The 15,886-nt window shown below is 34.5% G+C and overlaps 1 protein-coding gene across 2 annotated transcripts; it reads right to left on the reverse strand.

Annotated features, from left to right (window-relative positions):
• Positions 1–3,787: 3,787 nt before the first annotated feature.
• Positions 3,788–12,038, reverse strand: LOC121250105 (putative clathrin assembly protein At5g35200). Of its 2 annotated transcripts, none has more exons than XM_041149045.1 (16): positions 11,818–12,038; positions 11,109–11,223; positions 10,950–11,019; positions 10,698–10,795; positions 9,826–9,967; positions 9,626–9,726; positions 9,027–9,110; positions 8,767–8,817; positions 8,611–8,676; positions 8,467–8,532; positions 8,283–8,363; positions 8,093–8,170; positions 5,388–5,537; positions 5,128–5,203; positions 4,734–4,846; positions 3,788–4,521 (listed from the first exon to the last, which is right to left on the reverse strand). In XM_041149045.1, exons 2-16 carry the CDS (start codon positions 11,205–11,207, stop codon positions 4,159–4,161), a joined length of 1,638 nt encoding a protein of 545 aa, XP_041004979.1. In that variant the 5' UTR covers positions 11,208–11,223; positions 11,818–12,038; the 3' UTR covers positions 3,788–4,158. The 2 variants fall into 2 exon arrangements, with proteins under 2 accessions (XP_041004979.1, XP_041004978.1); XM_041149044.1 differs by having other exon boundaries at positions 11,109–11,230; positions 11,818–11,987.
• Between the last annotated feature and the right edge of the window lie 3,848 nt (positions 12,039–15,886).

The following is a 15,886-nucleotide window of genomic DNA, read 5'->3' on the forward strand; positions in this document are numbered from 1 at the left end:
AGTAGTTAAGACTTCACGTCTTGTGAGACTGTGTATTCAAAATGCATAAATAATTAATGAGATGAAAAATACTAAAGAATCTAGTTTTGCCTATACTATTTGATGTTTCTATTATGGTTTCCTCATAAGAGTTAGAGGTCAAGATTTTATTAGAGGGTAAATATGACTTACTTGATTAATTGAATTTGTGATGCGATTGTCATTAAAAGTAATGATTAGACTATTGTGATTGTCTTTAGGGGAAAAGACCCTAATCGTTTTACCCTTAATGAAAAATAAATGATAGTTATCTCACATGTTTTTATTGAATACAAGAGATTTATATGAACTTTAAAGTCACAAATTATGTTTGCTAAATGAAATTTATAGTCACATTGTAGATTCTTAAAAATCACAGTTGGATTTGCTAATTAGAATCTAAGATTTATATTATGAGTTTGATCTTAAATAAGATTCACGATGAGTCGCTAACTTTATGGTTGTGCAAAAAAATTTTATATTTAAAAGCAGAATCTTTTGATAGGAGCATGCTTTGGAAAGTTACTACACATTAGAATGCGCACAATGATTTCTCTTCATCATGGTATTGCTCATTGTGCACATAATACTTATGTGTTCTATAACCATGTAGCGTAGTTGTAAGCATTTTTTTTAAACACACATTTACCATAAATTTGAGAGTTATAGTGAAAAACAACAGGCATAGATTGACTCACTCACACGAGCGATCACTTTTGACGCTACAAAACGGTAGCAAGCAAATATGAGATAATGTGTCACTCAGTATTTGTTCAGAGATGGATAATTTGTAAAACTCAAAAGATATGTTGTCTTAGTGGGAGCTAAGATGAGGTCCATCATATTTAAAAGGACCGTGCATGATTACCCACAATTTATGTAACTTGTGGTTTAGCCAGCTGCGAGTTCCTCTTTGGCGCTTCAGATAGCAAGCAAATAGAGAGACTCAGATTAGGCACTGAGACAATGACTAGATTAAGATCTATACGATATATCGAGATTAGATATATGCTCTTTCTTTTTGGAAAGAGAACTCTGCTGTAACATTTATTTCATATTAAATGTGCTTTTGCTGCCAATAGTAGATGTGAGTGAATGGATCTCTGATTCCTCGCTGTGTGAGTCTTGTTGGTCATAATTGATGACCTTAATTTATTTATGTCCTTAGGAGACTTTTGACTATATCACGAGGTTGATATTTTAGTATCTGCTACTTTGACATATTATCTATGACCATGAATGATGCAATCTAAAGAAGCATTGCTGGAATAGTGACTGGATTTAAACTAAATGACATGAGGGCGACGAGAAGACTATTTGGTAACACATCGATATTGGTGTGTACTCATTGCCGACAAGTTATGTTGCTTCTTGGAAATTGTGACATAACTGTGAGTACATTATGTTTTATGAAGATTGAGTATTATTCTGAGTCATTTAGACTCGATAGGGATTAAGGATGCTGAGTTTGATGTGACTAAATGAGTCGGAGTACAACGAGACACTTTTAAGGATGATGCCATGCTGGTCTTCTCTCAGAGAGATTTGGTATAGTGCTCTCATTTTTCTTTTACAGTTGTGCTCGATGGTCGCACAACCTATTTGTCAAGTATGAGCAAGATTGAGAACATATTAAGAGATGCAGACTTGTGGTCTTGCCCACTATGTGCGAGTGTGAGATGTAAGAAATGGGCACTCATAGTGGGCACCCATTCTTCTTCTCTTGGGGTTATGAAGTGGCTCTTAATTAGCCTTGATGACTGGCCATTAATAGCCCGCTGGGGGTTACACTTAGAAGGGGCTCCCCCCCTTTGGATGAGTGGCTTCAAGCTTGTAACAACAAAAAGTGACATACTCTCTCTCAAATATGATTCTCTCTAGTACCGGTATTTAAGCTGTGGAATTTGTGAGTGTTATTCTGGTCTTATCACGTAGCACACTCCACCATCAATTCATGAAATTACAGATGAACAACAACGATGACAGAGAATCTGTGAAACAACCGCACTAGATTCAAGATATTTTCGACAAGATAATATCGCTTCTGCTGTGTACTTTGATCTAGTATTTCTAACATTAACATTATTTGTTTATAAAAACGTGAGTTCGACCCCAAAAAAGATGGATTTTTTATATTTTGTAGTTGGATTCACTTTTTTATAAAGAACTTGCACAAAACTAGTGCATTTAGACTTGTATATGCTATTTTCCGTTTTATAAAATTAAAATCCATTTCAACCAAGTTTCATGATAATTTTAAACAAATTTTAAAATAATGGAAAATGTTAAATTTAATTAAAAAATTTAATTCTCCACGTGTCAATTATTGATATACTTAAAATTTATGAAATTTATTTTGAATTTTAAAATAAAATTAAAAAATAAATCTTATAAATAAAAATATAAATAAAATTATAAATACATATATTACTGCCTAACATAATACAAGAAGTGTACGTAGTGGTATCGTTATCCAAATAGTTACCGTGAGTTACGAACTTACGTGGAGTAGTGGACGAAGACGACAAAAGTTATGCACGGTTGATCCGTACACAAATCATTAATGAAAGAAAAAGAAGGTTCAAGAAAAATGAGATCCGAAAATGTGACCGTACTAAAATAACTATGATTATGATATAGTTAGAATTAACCCCAAGATAATTATATACCTATAATTTTTTTATAATTATTTTAAAACTCATTTTATCACCGACGAATATAATTATTTTTCAAATCAAATTAATTTTTTTTTATAAGCAAATCAAATTAATTAGCCACATTAATATGTGATATAAAAACTTTCAAATAAGACGATGTTATAACTATCGATAAAGGGTACTAAATAGTATATGGATAATGTTAATTTTCTTTTAAATCATTTGTTTAGTATTTTTTTAAATACTAAAAAATAAATACACAAATATTTTAAGAAAAAAATACTGATTGGTATATTTTTTGGTAGACTTTGTCAGTAAGAATATCATTTTTTAAAGAATTTACTGATTATTAATTTTTTATCATATTTTTATTATTTCATAATGTAATATTAGATGATAAATTTATAAATAAAATATAATAAATAATTTTTAATTATTTAAAGTAATATTATAAAATGATGAAAAAAATGATAAAAATTAAAATGTCCAAAAAGGTAAAACTTAAAAAAAAAAAAAAAAATTATCATTTTGGGATGCTCCCAAACTGCCTAGGAAATGTCAGTTCCCCTCCCCAAAAGTCCGAGTCTCTCAGTTACAAGGGTGGCCGTTGGGATGTCGACCTCAGTGGGGTACACGCGTGCAACAATCATTAACTAGAATAAAACTGGAAGAAATCTCAAATCTGTCTCTACCAACCATTCGCTAACTTTGAAACATTGTATATGCCCTTTATGCACAGCAGCCACATTTTTTTTTTTTTTTTAAGCCACTTAAAAACTCTTGATAGTGTGAAATCGCATTCTTTCTCAAGTTTGACCCAACAGCCCTGTTTGATTTAGAATTAGTTAAGATGATTTTAGATGAATTAAATAAAATATTATTATTATTATTTTAAAATTTAAAAAAGTTATAATAATGAGATGAATTGAGATAAATTTCCGATCCAAATTGAGGCTATATCATCCAACAATAGTGGTTATTGCATTCTTAATCACCCAATGTAAAATACAGTTTGGATTATCACACTGACCAAAAAACACACATGAATTGACTAAAACAAAAATAAAATGTGAAATTAAACTTGGCAAAAGAGAGAAATTGATAGCTATTCATTACATGAATGTAGTAGTAGTAGTAGTAGTACTATGGCTGGTCATATACAAGAAGTCAAGAATACATTTCCTGCTTAAGCATCAAAGATTAAGCAGGTATAAAAAGAATCACTAAAAGTAGTCTGGAACACATTATTACCAACCTTCATTGACATGAAATAATGATCAAATCATCCAAAGTCCTCGCTCCGACTAATTATTCAACAAAGAATCTCACCCTAACTAACTACTGCACAATGCACAACATATGGTACACATAATCTGTCTATTCTTCATATTTTGCATTTCAGTATCCAAGAACCTGACTTCTCTCCCATTTTTCGGTTTCCTCAATGTTTCTGGACAAAGAATGTTGTCTTCGGACAAAGCATCTAGATAAGGCCTGTGTATGGATTGTAGGCTTGAACCGGCATACCTGAGCCATAGGGGTGGACACTGGCTCCATATGGATTTCCAAAAGGATTTAAACCCTGTTGCTGTTGTGGGCCCATCATCATCATCTGCTGTTGCTGCTGCAACATGAAGGCCTGCTGCTGGTTGGCCATTGCAGCCATCTGTACAGTAGGTGGTGCAGCCACTGTGTTGGAGGCAAAAAACGGATCTTGTGTTGTCTGATGCACCATGGCACCAGCCATAGGGACTGGCTCCCATGGGTTGTAGCTCACATTCTGGTTATTTCTTCTGATTGCATCATCATAAAGGCTGTCTAGTGTAAGCTTGTCTAATCCTCCAGCCTATTTTCAATAATGACAGTGTTGGAAAGAATTATTGTCATTACACTCAGCCAAAGGAGAAGTATCAATCATCAGTACAACATTCATCAGTCATTAGTGAACTAGCAAAAACTTGTTTGTTGTGTTTATGAGTGTGTGGGTGTGTGTGAGAGAGAGATAGAGAGAGAGAGAGGTTAAGGACAAATGGTGGGGGAAAGAAACAGATCAAGTACCAGTTTGCTAGCAGCCGTCGCACTCTCATTTGAGCTTGGAACGGTGACAAGTGCCAACTCCCAGCCCGTAGTTCCATTTACTTGATTTGGAGCAGCAGGTCTTGGTTGATCAGCTGCAACCACCATCACAACAAAACATGGAAGCTCACTCCAATCAATGAACAAATTTTTTATCTCAATTTAACTTTAGTCTGTAGGGAAACTAAGATTTATATTCCCAATTTCCTTGAGGCTTATTATATATGGAGCTCTCTATTCTTAACATTAAGAGCTCTGAACCTTGGAACACAACCAGTTCAAATTGACGTTTATGGGAACTAAATTCAGTTCTTAACCTCTTTGGGTGGCTAAACACTACATTGGATATATTCAACAAAGAAAAATGACGCCTTACCAACTGGAACAATAGCCAAAGCCAGAGCATTCTTCTCATATAATTCTGAAGCTTCTGGAGTAGGATCATGCAGACCCTAGCAACCAAGAAAGAAACAAAACCCTTAGGAAAACTATTAAAGACTCAACGCATTGGTGAGCATGCTTAAGTGGTAAAGCTGTATTCATCCATGATGCAAATTTTTCAAAATTAAAATATGCACATAAGCTTCAGCTTAACCTAAGTTTTTAAGATAATAAGAAGCAAGATTTGAGAATTACCAACAAATCAGGTTCAACTACAGGCGCTTCTACTTTCACTGGTTCAGGTGGAGGTGGAGGTGGCGATGCTGGACGTTCCTCCTGCACCTCTGGGGCCTTCTTATATTCTATGGCCAAGACTTCCTTGGGGGAGACAATTTTATCAACCACCTGATTGGTTAAGATAAAAATTTAGGAAATTGTAACCATACTATAGTTTGATCAGAAAATCTTATTATTCCAAAGAATGCAGATAAAAGGATAACAATGCCTTCAATAGAGTGGGAGAAAAAGGGAAGACAAAAATTGAATCAAAAGAAAAGGAAAAACAATCAAGGTTAAAGGAGAATCGGGTCACTTTTCAGACTCTTATACTTAGTTGTCCAATCTGCACAGACTATTGCGTTGTCCTCTTACTTAAAAGAGAAAGAAAGCTGACTGCTGACCATCATACGAGATTGCATGTGTGCAGACCTCAATACGTTGCCCAGCACTAGATCAGGTTTCTAGGAAATTTCGGCTTCTTGGATGAGGTCTGATGTTTAAGAATTTAGTGCTGGTTAGGTTACGAGAAATTCTAGGCAAGCACACCTAGATTGCCCAAGCAATCACAGCTAAGAAGGACAAAAACTATCACACCCTCAAAGCTTAAAAATAATTACATTATTTAACCCAATATCTCCTATCTTGATAGAATCCCAATCATTTTCTCACGAAGACTAGGATTCCAAACAAGAAAGCAAAATAATCAAAAGAACTTCTAAACCAAGTAAGAAACTGCTGAATCAGAACCAGAGTAAAGAACCTAGGACATAGGAAGAAGACTCATGGGCCTCCAGTAGAAACCATTCCAGTAAATCAAGGTACTTTTAGATTATCCCTACTTTAAAAAATTACTTAAAACTGAGCCAAAAGGTTCTCAATACATATAGGCCCCACATCAAATAAAGACCATAATTTCAAATAATTCAGGTATTTAAGTCCACTCTTCAAAGACATTCTTGCTACCGCATCGTTCTCCCCTGTTTGGAGAAGACCTCAAGTTTTGAAGCTTTGAAATACTAAAATTCTTGGCTTCTTGAAGGGGAGATTTACCGTTCGGGCATACTATAAGTCCCTAATGACACATTCTACAAGAGTATTCCTATGGAAGAACATATGGAAGACTAAGGTTGCATTTGGGTAGTGAGGTGATCTCAGATATTTTGTGAATAGTATTATGGACAGCTTCACTAGGGAAGATCCTCACCTTAGATAATTTAAGGAAACACCGACTCATTGTATTGGATTGGCGTTATACGTGTAAGAAAAGTGGGGAGTTTGTGGATCACTTATTATTGCATTGTGACGTGGCTAGGAGTTTGTGGAATGATATCTTTGCTAGAGCGGGTCTCCATTGGATGATGCCATGAAGGGTTGTTGAATTTTTGGCCAGCTAGCAAGGCCTCCAGGGCACCTCTCAAATTGCAGCTATGTGGAAGATGATACCAATATGTCTATGGTGGTGCATTTGGATAGAGAGAAATGGTCGCAGCTTTGAGAATTGTGAAAGGACAATGGACAAGCTTAGAACTTTTTTCTTTAAACTTTATTCTATTGGTCGATTGTAATAGACTTTAATGGCATGAACATACATGATTTCCTTGTATCTTTAGACACCCATGCATAGGTGTTGCTCTTGTATATGTCTCGTGTACTTGGCTTCGCCTTTTTCAATAAAATTCATATTTACCGATCAAAAAAAAATTCTTGGCTTCTTGCATAGCGTCCTTGACTTTGGATAAAAAGCTTAAACTTAAGTATTATTTCATTCATTTCTCTTAATGCAAACCATAATGAAGCAGGACATCCTTCTTTGCAACCGGAGCATTGAGCGTTTCAGGAATTGTAAATTCAAATGGAACCATCAATGCAGGTGCCATGGTCTTAAATTGTTGTGCAGGTTGAACTACGGAAATAGGCTTTTCTATCTCTTTTATTTTCTGCCATGTTGCTATGTTGAACTCTTCCATTCTTGAGAACTCTTTGCTGCACAAATGGTAAAGACTCTGTACCATTGGACTCTTCACTCAAGAAAGTTTCTTCCTTTCTATCAACTTTCACCTTTTCTAGAATGTCCTAGAATTTTGTTAAGTATTTGACAAAAATGAAATTAATAAAAAAAAAAGTACATAAAAGAAGAATTATCAGCCTCAGGTACAACCTATCCAGTAAACCTGGATACTACTCTATTATCTATACTTAATAAAACTCAATCAAAACTGAACCAAAAACTTCCTAATACAAATAGATGCAAAAATAGGACAAACTAAATAGACAATGTAAAGCCCCAATGAAAGGCCCAAACCACATGGCCTATACTCCAAAAGGACTAGTCAATGATACAATTGGAACCCCATTGGAACCTTATAAAGAGCAAGAACTTCTCATTCCCAAGCAATGTGGGATCCCATACACCACCTACCCTTATCCATATCATATGGGGTATCACAGACAAAGACATTGTAAAATTCCAAAAGCTCCAAATTAAATCAATACCATAATTTCAATTAGTTTTGATTTTTAAGTTTGCACTTCTGGAAACTACTCACTCCCTGCATTACTACTGGTCCGTACTATCTGATGTTCTTTTGCTTTACATTTAAATATTAATGCACATGGAAATTTATTTCTGATAATTTACTTGATCCAAGTCTAATAGAGTTTAAGAAGGAGCTGTTCCATACTTGGTCCTTGCGAAATGTTGAACCCCGCGGAGCATCTTTCACATACTCTTCCATGGCTTGTAGAAATGATGCAGGCGGCTTCATTGAATAAAGTAGTTCACTTAATAACAAAAATATTTAAAACAAAAAAAGGGGAGAAAAAAAAACAAAGACAGCTACTCCAGAAGAAAACACAAGTAAGACATCAAACCTGCTCGATCTTAATAAACTTCTCCCCACGGCCAATATCAAGACTTCTACATGTTTCATAAAATTCTGATAGTCGATCAGCCTGAAAAATACACAATATGTAAAAATGACATAAGTAAATTCCTTCCCTTACAAACACTGAGCTGCAGTCTAGACCAGGGCAAAGATTTCAAAAAAAATGTTACCTGCTGCCCTGCCCTCCTGTATATATCAAGTGCCCTCATAGCATCATGGCGTTGCATCTCAAAGAACTGTCATGATTAAGAGTATCATATGGACATTTCTGAATAACCCAATTTCTTATTTAACAAGCAAAGATCAGACCCAACCTTGTCAACCAAATTGACCGTGCCATCACTTATAGCTTGATAAATTTTTATGCTTTCTGAAGCCACCTATTTAAGTGATAAGGAAATGAGAATCGAATCAAATTGATTAACGAAAAAAAACTAAAGAAAAGAAAAATGGTAACACTTTTCACCCACCATTGAAAGTGCTAACTGAATGACGAAGTTATGAATTGCTGCCCCTTGTGGCTGCACAAATTTTCATCACCATTCCCCATTAGAAGAATAAAAGATCATGTTAACTTACCCTAGAAGTCCCATGATAATGACACCCAATATATTAATAAAATCTTACTTACAACTGACATGAGCTGACATCCATCATTTGCATTTTAACAAACAGTCACCATTACGTAGGGCACAAAACCAATTATCTTGAATTGATTGAGCTAAATTACCTGGCAACCAAGCACACGAAAAAGTAGCTGTTGTAATGCTGGCAACTGATCAAGCAGTTCAGCAGTTTCCAGATCTTTCGTCCTCTGCCACAAATACATCTATCAGTCCTCCAAACTCGCCAAAAGATCACCAAACTATAGTTTCACAGGATAAATACAATGCAAGGGAGCAAATAATGGAAATAATCTTCTGAGAAGATCCTTCAAAATATATAAATGTGTGCCCAAAGTTATGAAGGAAAGTTAAGAGTAAGGAGGACAAAACAGAACAACATGCAACAATGGGTGAGATAGGTTACACTAAGGGATAACTCAACCACTAGCAGAGGCAATATTGTTGATGTTTTTCTGAGAAAGACGAGGGAAAGTAAAAGAGCATGCCCATCAAGTAATTCCCTACCTATTGCCAGTGTTTCACTCTAAAACGAGAAAAAGGAAACGCAGAGATTATCCTATTAAAGCATATCAAAACGTTGTGGTCACCAGGTCTTGAATTGTAAAAGATGTAACATCCAGATGGAATGTAGCAATTGCTTTCCTAAAGCGAAATGAAAGTGAAATTAAAAAGAAATACCATAATAAAGAAACAAAATTCTTACAGGGCGATCTGTCTCAATGTCATACTTCAACACACGAAAGCATTCCAGCCTCTCTTCCAAAAATAAGGCATACATACGGACCCAAGCAGAATAATCCCATGCTGGGGAGCAGATGAAAACAATCTCATAAACAAACAACCCAATTTCTCAATAGACAAATGTTTTCACATAACAAATAATAGAGGAGTGAGGATTGGTACCATTAGGACTTGAGTCATCTTTGAAATGAGACATGTTAAGCATATGGCTTCTGCTTCTTCCATAATTAATAAGTTCTTCATGAAATGTAGGGTCCACTTCCCTCAGAGCACGATGAATTACAATTAAAGTTTTCAAAGCAACCTAAAAAAGCAATTCTGTCAACCAAAGAAGCACAAAAATTGTAGGTATTGACTTCTATAGTAACATTTTTTTTATAAGTAATACTTCCACCATTCTTGTCATCAAAAGATTTGTAACCCTCGTCATCTTCCTCATTTACTTCATCAAAGGTATTGACTTCTATAGTAACATAAGCAATGCAATGCAATCTTCTTTCTATAAGTTATTAAATATCTAGCAATACAATTCAATCCTAAAGTAAAAAGCCATCCTCATCACTATGCACAGGAGCACCATTATTGTCATCAAAAGATTTGTAACCCTCGTCATCTTCCTCATTTACTTCATCTAAATTAATGGTCCAGACAAAGACTAATAGTTAAAACAGACATTTTTATATATTTTTCAAAAGAAAAAACAGAACTACAAAAATGTGTTTCTTGTGCTTTAAGCTCACAAAAAATGCCAAAATTTGTAAATGCGCTTTGCTTTTAGCAAGTTAAGCACTTTGCCCGGGAATAAAGTTTGCTGTGAACAGTTACTAAAACTTCTAATGTGTACAATATAGCCGCTATGTCTATTAAAGGGTTCCTAAAATGTCATCAAAATTATTATTTATCACATTCAGAAACTAACATTCAAGAACTACAGTGTATAGCATGATGGAGTAATGTTTGATTGCTTAATATCATGAAGGTTTGACTATGCTCATCCATCTCGTCATGAAGTGTCATTAAGGTGATGTACATACTGCCCAATTATGTGTCCTTGATAACCGTCTGGCAAGAGCATGGATGCAATACGCAACATCAGCCCGAGGTCGTGTGGCTGAAATAGCAGAAAATATAGCTGCAAAGGTAAACATAGATAAATTGTGTCAGATACCCCATGCAAAAACCTTCTATATGTAGATCACCAACAGTATAAGTGCATAATCGATAAAAAAAAATAAACTAGAGATGACGGATCCCATTTTGAATATAGAAGAATAGAGAGCACCAACCTCTAATGTGCTTTTCCTTTGTCGGGCGCTCAACATGGTTGGTGGCTTTAACTATGGCAATATCCAATTCCTACAAAGTTTTATACCACAAAGAGATACTAAGATTAATACACGGTTAAGAGGACCCAGGAAAAACAGCAACATGTAGATTAAGCATACCTTGTAATCACTGTTGACTTTAGCCAAGGAAACCGTGGTGGTGTCCTTGAGGGCCCCAAGTGCTTTTCTCAAGCTATTCTGCGAACCCGCTCCAGACATTCTCTCTCTCTCAACCCTGAATTCTACAATAAATCCCAACAACTTAATCTGGGCTTCACTCCCCAAAAACCAAATATGATGACATCAAAAACAGACATACTCCAAAGTTTAATATTCCCAAAACTCCAATGCTGTGAATTCAGAAATAGGATTTTAACACTCTACTTAGATCCAACAGAGACAGAAAGTTCATCGGTGACTACTTAATGTATTAACACTAAAATTCAAGAGTTATCCCATTTAAAAATGATATACTATTTATTTCAACAAAGAAGCTTTCAAATTTATAGATGAGAATTAAACAAAAATTCAGGGCAGGAGGTCACCAACAACAAATTTGTTAAATGAGATGTTAAAAGAAACGATTGCATAACAGAACAACAAGAACGCGAGGCGACAAAAGCGAAAAAGTTTGATTCTATAAACAAGACAAGAACGGAACAGCAAAAGCGATAATCATCAAAGATCTGAAAAGACAAGAACGGAACAGCAAAAGAGCACGTAATCCGAGCAAGAAATCAACAATCAAGTCAATAGTTTAAGCACGAAAATCTCGACAAAGAGAATATAGAACCAAGAGAGACGTGGAGATCAGAGAGCTCGAATTTACCAGTACGTGAACCAACCAGAGAGAGAGAGAGAGAAGGGTAGATAGAGCGAGAAAGAAGAATTCACGAAGAGAGATGAAGAGTTGAAGACTGGCCTGCGTGCCTGGCAACCAGAGAAAAGTCGAAGAGAAAATGAGTTGGGTTTTGGTTGGGTCGTCGCCGTCTAATTACACTGTTTTGTTAATCTACTACGACTAGTCGACTACTACTTTTTTTTTTTTTCTTTTTTCTTTGCTTTTTTTTTTTTTAAAGAATTTCCGTCAGTCTGTGTCTGTGTCTGTGTCAGAGAATACGGCAATGTAAAGAACTTGTACCGCGCCCACCCCAGGGTTAAAGCGGGATTTGATTCTCTGCAGTGTCTTTATGCTTTGCTCTTATTCTATTCTCCCCTTGAAATTCGCCACGTGGCTTTCATATATCCTACGTGTCTAGATATTTTTAGAAACAAAATTTCATTAATACCAAAAAAAAAAAAAAAAAAAAAAAAACACACAAATAACTATTATAAAACAAAAAACAAAAAATTGACACGAGTCCATATTCTCAACCGTACTCAAAATAAAATGACTATAAAAGGTAATTTATAATACAATACCACTAAAGAATTGTGAAATTATAACAAAAAAAAAATGTATATAATAATACATTGAATTTAAGTGCTTTGACATAACACATCCACATCATCTAAATCCTACACATCATCTAAATCCTAAAAAAATGAAACAATAATTGACTTTTCTTTCAGTAAAAGAGAGTGAGGAGGTCTATATCATTTGAAAATGAAAGAATCTTTTTAAGATGTTATCTTGAATCGGGCAATGAGTAAGCTCTGGACCTGATTAAGATTAGGGTATAGTTCACACGTGCCATCTAAAAATCAAGTCCAATGACCTCAAGTGGTGGATCAAAAGATGGACAAGTTGATGGAGGAGGCACGTGTGGTGGTCTTCGAAGATTGGATACAAATAAATTAGAAATTTTTTAACTTTGACTAATACGAAAGGAGATAAAAAGTATAGTAAGAGAAGATAGATACACATATAATATTGTTAATGAGTATGATGTCATCTTTGTGCATTGAGGGGACCAAAGAGGACAAGTGTAAGAGCTAATATGATCCAAGTGAAATAGAAGAAAAAGAAAAAAAAAAAAAAAAAGTGCTTAAGCAATTTGACATAAGAGCTATTAAAAAGGGTAGAAATATTTGATGTAGATCGAACGGTGAATATGGCGTCGGTGTTTGGAGAAAACAGATGATGATGCATGTGTAGGAGATCCATTCTCCTTAAACAGTAAATAGCCTTTAGGAACACACTTTCGACTATATTGATGAAAGAATAGTAAAGACTGCTTTGTCTTGAGAGAGAGAGAGAGAGAGAGAGAGGTTGCTTAGAAACAATGCTGCCAACTGGCTTGAAGCCACCCAGTTTTGAATTTACCTATCAGTCTGCCCTCGGTTTCTCATCAAACTACAGAGCTGCCCCTTACCATTTCCCGAAGAGAAGTTGGTGGGCCCCTCTACTTTAGTTAATGAATGAGTCCACTTGGAATTTAATATTTTAGCATAATTGCCATGGTGGGCTGGATGCATTGATAATCATCCTCTTAAATTATTAAAAAAACTATTGGGCACCTCATTTTTCCTTAAAAAAATTATAAATTATTCCTAATAGTTTCAAGAAGACAATATAATTATATTAAAATAGAAAATAAAAGAAAATTGACTCAATAAAAATAATTTAAAAAATATTATAAAACTTAAAAGAAATAGCAAAATAATTGAAAGATTGCATGTTTTTTCAAAAAAAAAAAAAAAAAATTGAAAAATTGCATGCAACATAGAAAACGAGCTTTTTCATAAGTTTAATGTCATGGGAGATGATATTTATAGTTACAAAATGTATATTTTTTTTAAAAAAAGTTAGTAAATATGTGATCTATATAAAAAAATTAATTTTTTAATAGTTGATCCTATCTTTTTATAAAAAAATTATACGACGCTTGCACAATTTAAAATTGTATCTAACATTACTTGAATATTATTTACTTCAAATTTTTTGTTTTAAGAAACTCTTTTATAGACATGCCGGATGAAAAACATGAAAAATTGATATATTAATTAATGATATGAATTGATAAATTTAAGAATTTCAAGAGTTGATATATGGATGAGCTAAAATTATAAAAAATAAAATTTAAATGATGATTATCTACAAAGTTTGTGTATATATTTATAAATAGAAAAATACATAATTTTTTAATAATGAATATAATTTACTCGGAATTATTTTATCGGCTTTGATATAGTTTGTAATATATGATAGATCCAAGGGTATTTTATCAAGGACATTACGTCACAGCGATGCGCCACGTGGAACGTGAAACTAACGTGTCAACAGTTTTGGCCATGCGAATCACACACCCAGATAACATAATGGTGGGGGCCACTGATGTAGATGGGATCACTTCTATATATTTAGCTTAAATTGTTATTTATGTGTTGTACAAATGTGACACGTTGATTAAATGAGTCTGACCTACTACGAAAATAATTAAATTCGAAGGTTTTTATTTATTTTTATATATATATGTAAAAATCTTTAAATAATATTGTTCTAATTTAAAACGCCAAACAAACGCAAGGAAGTCATTTAGGATTAGAAAATATCTAACTTACTGGCACTGTTTGGATTTAGATATAAGTTGAAATGATTTTAAATGAGTTAAATAAAATATTATTAAAATATTATTTTTTAATATTATTCTTGTTTTGGGATTTGAAAAAATTAAATTATTTATTATATTTTGTGTAAAAATTTAAAAAAATTGTAATGATAAGATAAATTGAGATGAAATGAAAGTATTAAAGATATAAATTTTTTTGTATTCAGAAATGTGGGACTCATATGAAAAACTTTACTTTTAGGATGGGTTCTACTGTATTCTAAAAGGAAAATGATACTCATACAACCATTTTATAATCTTTTACACAATCATGTTTTTAATTTGCAACATTTTAAAAAAATAACTTATAAAAGTAACAACATTTTACAGAAAAATATCCTCAATTAAAAACAAATTATATAAAGAGTTGTAAAAACGATTGTATGTATATCATTACCTTTTTTAAAATGAGTAAGCGAGACTTGCATGCCTAAGATTATATCAAACATTAATAGACAAACTAATAAGTATGATATACTTATCATTAAAATTAGACCGTCAAAATTATGCTACCTTACTTATATTCACTCATTTTTTTCTATTTTAGTTGGTGATGTCGTGTTTCATAGTCTGGGCAACTCCACACTGCTGAGCTCGGCTTGGGTACTGTTTAGATAGAGAATGGGGGCTCGGGGTGCCGTGGTACCTTCGATGCCTAAGTTAGTTATTGAAATGAAGTGAAAGGGATAAGTATTCCATTAGAAAGAGTGATGAGTGCAAATATGAAAGAGTCTGAACCCCTCCTCTAGCCAGGGGAAGGGGTATTTATACCTGACTGAGGGGATTCCCAAGGTGGAAGTGCTAGATGTACTGCTCCATACTAGGGTTGGGTGTCCCTGCCAACTCCCTACTGTGCAACAGACTTGTCAGACCTAATTGCGGCTGTCACTGACACCTTAGGAGGCACGTTATGGCGTGCCGAGCTCTGGGATGCATTAAATATGGTATGACTCCCTATCATGGCGTGCCTGACTTCGTCCCATTAAATGTGACGTGGTTACGGTCAGGTATGTTCATCCCTCTAACTTGTCCAAATACCAAGATTCAGGAACAGGAGATGTCCCTGACTGTCGGCCAATAGTAGTGTCAGACAATCTGACCCTTTGTCCTCTAGTCTGCGTGCATTGCTCGATTACTCCTCTTCTTGGGCCCTGGCCTAGCCCAACCCTTGTCCTCGGGCCTTGTGGACCGGACCTACTCCTCGGGCTCGGCCCAGGGGATTACTCCCCTCACATTAGTGGTTTTAACTTTTGAGAGTACAATCTCAATTGGAATAGCTTGAAATGCAAAGCAAGAAAAAAGTTAGAATTTTCCTTTCTTGTTATCAGGGAGAATTTAACGGTTATA

The sequence above is a fragment of the Juglans microcarpa x Juglans regia genome, chromosome 2D, assembly GCF_004785595.1.
Source record: "Juglans microcarpa x Juglans regia isolate MS1-56 chromosome 2D, Jm3101_v1.0, whole genome shotgun sequence".
Classification (NCBI taxonomy): domain Eukaryota; kingdom Viridiplantae; phylum Streptophyta; class Magnoliopsida; order Fagales; family Juglandaceae; genus Juglans; species Juglans microcarpa x Juglans regia.

Bases quoted from the DNA above. Each gene is read 5' to 3' on its own strand.
- LOC121250105 (XM_041149045.1), bottom strand. From the start codon at position 11,207: ATGTCTGGAGCGGGTTCGCAGAATAGCTTGAGAAAAGCACTTGGGGCC. The intron at 5,204-5,387 runs GTAATTCTCAAA...CTTGGTTGCTAG, and splicing joins TAGTTGAACCTGATTTGTTG to GGTCTGCATGATCCTACTCC. The intron at 4,522-4,733 runs GTACTTGATCTG...TATTGAAAATAG, and splicing joins CGACGGCTGCTAGCAAACTG to GCTGGAGGATTAGACAAGCT.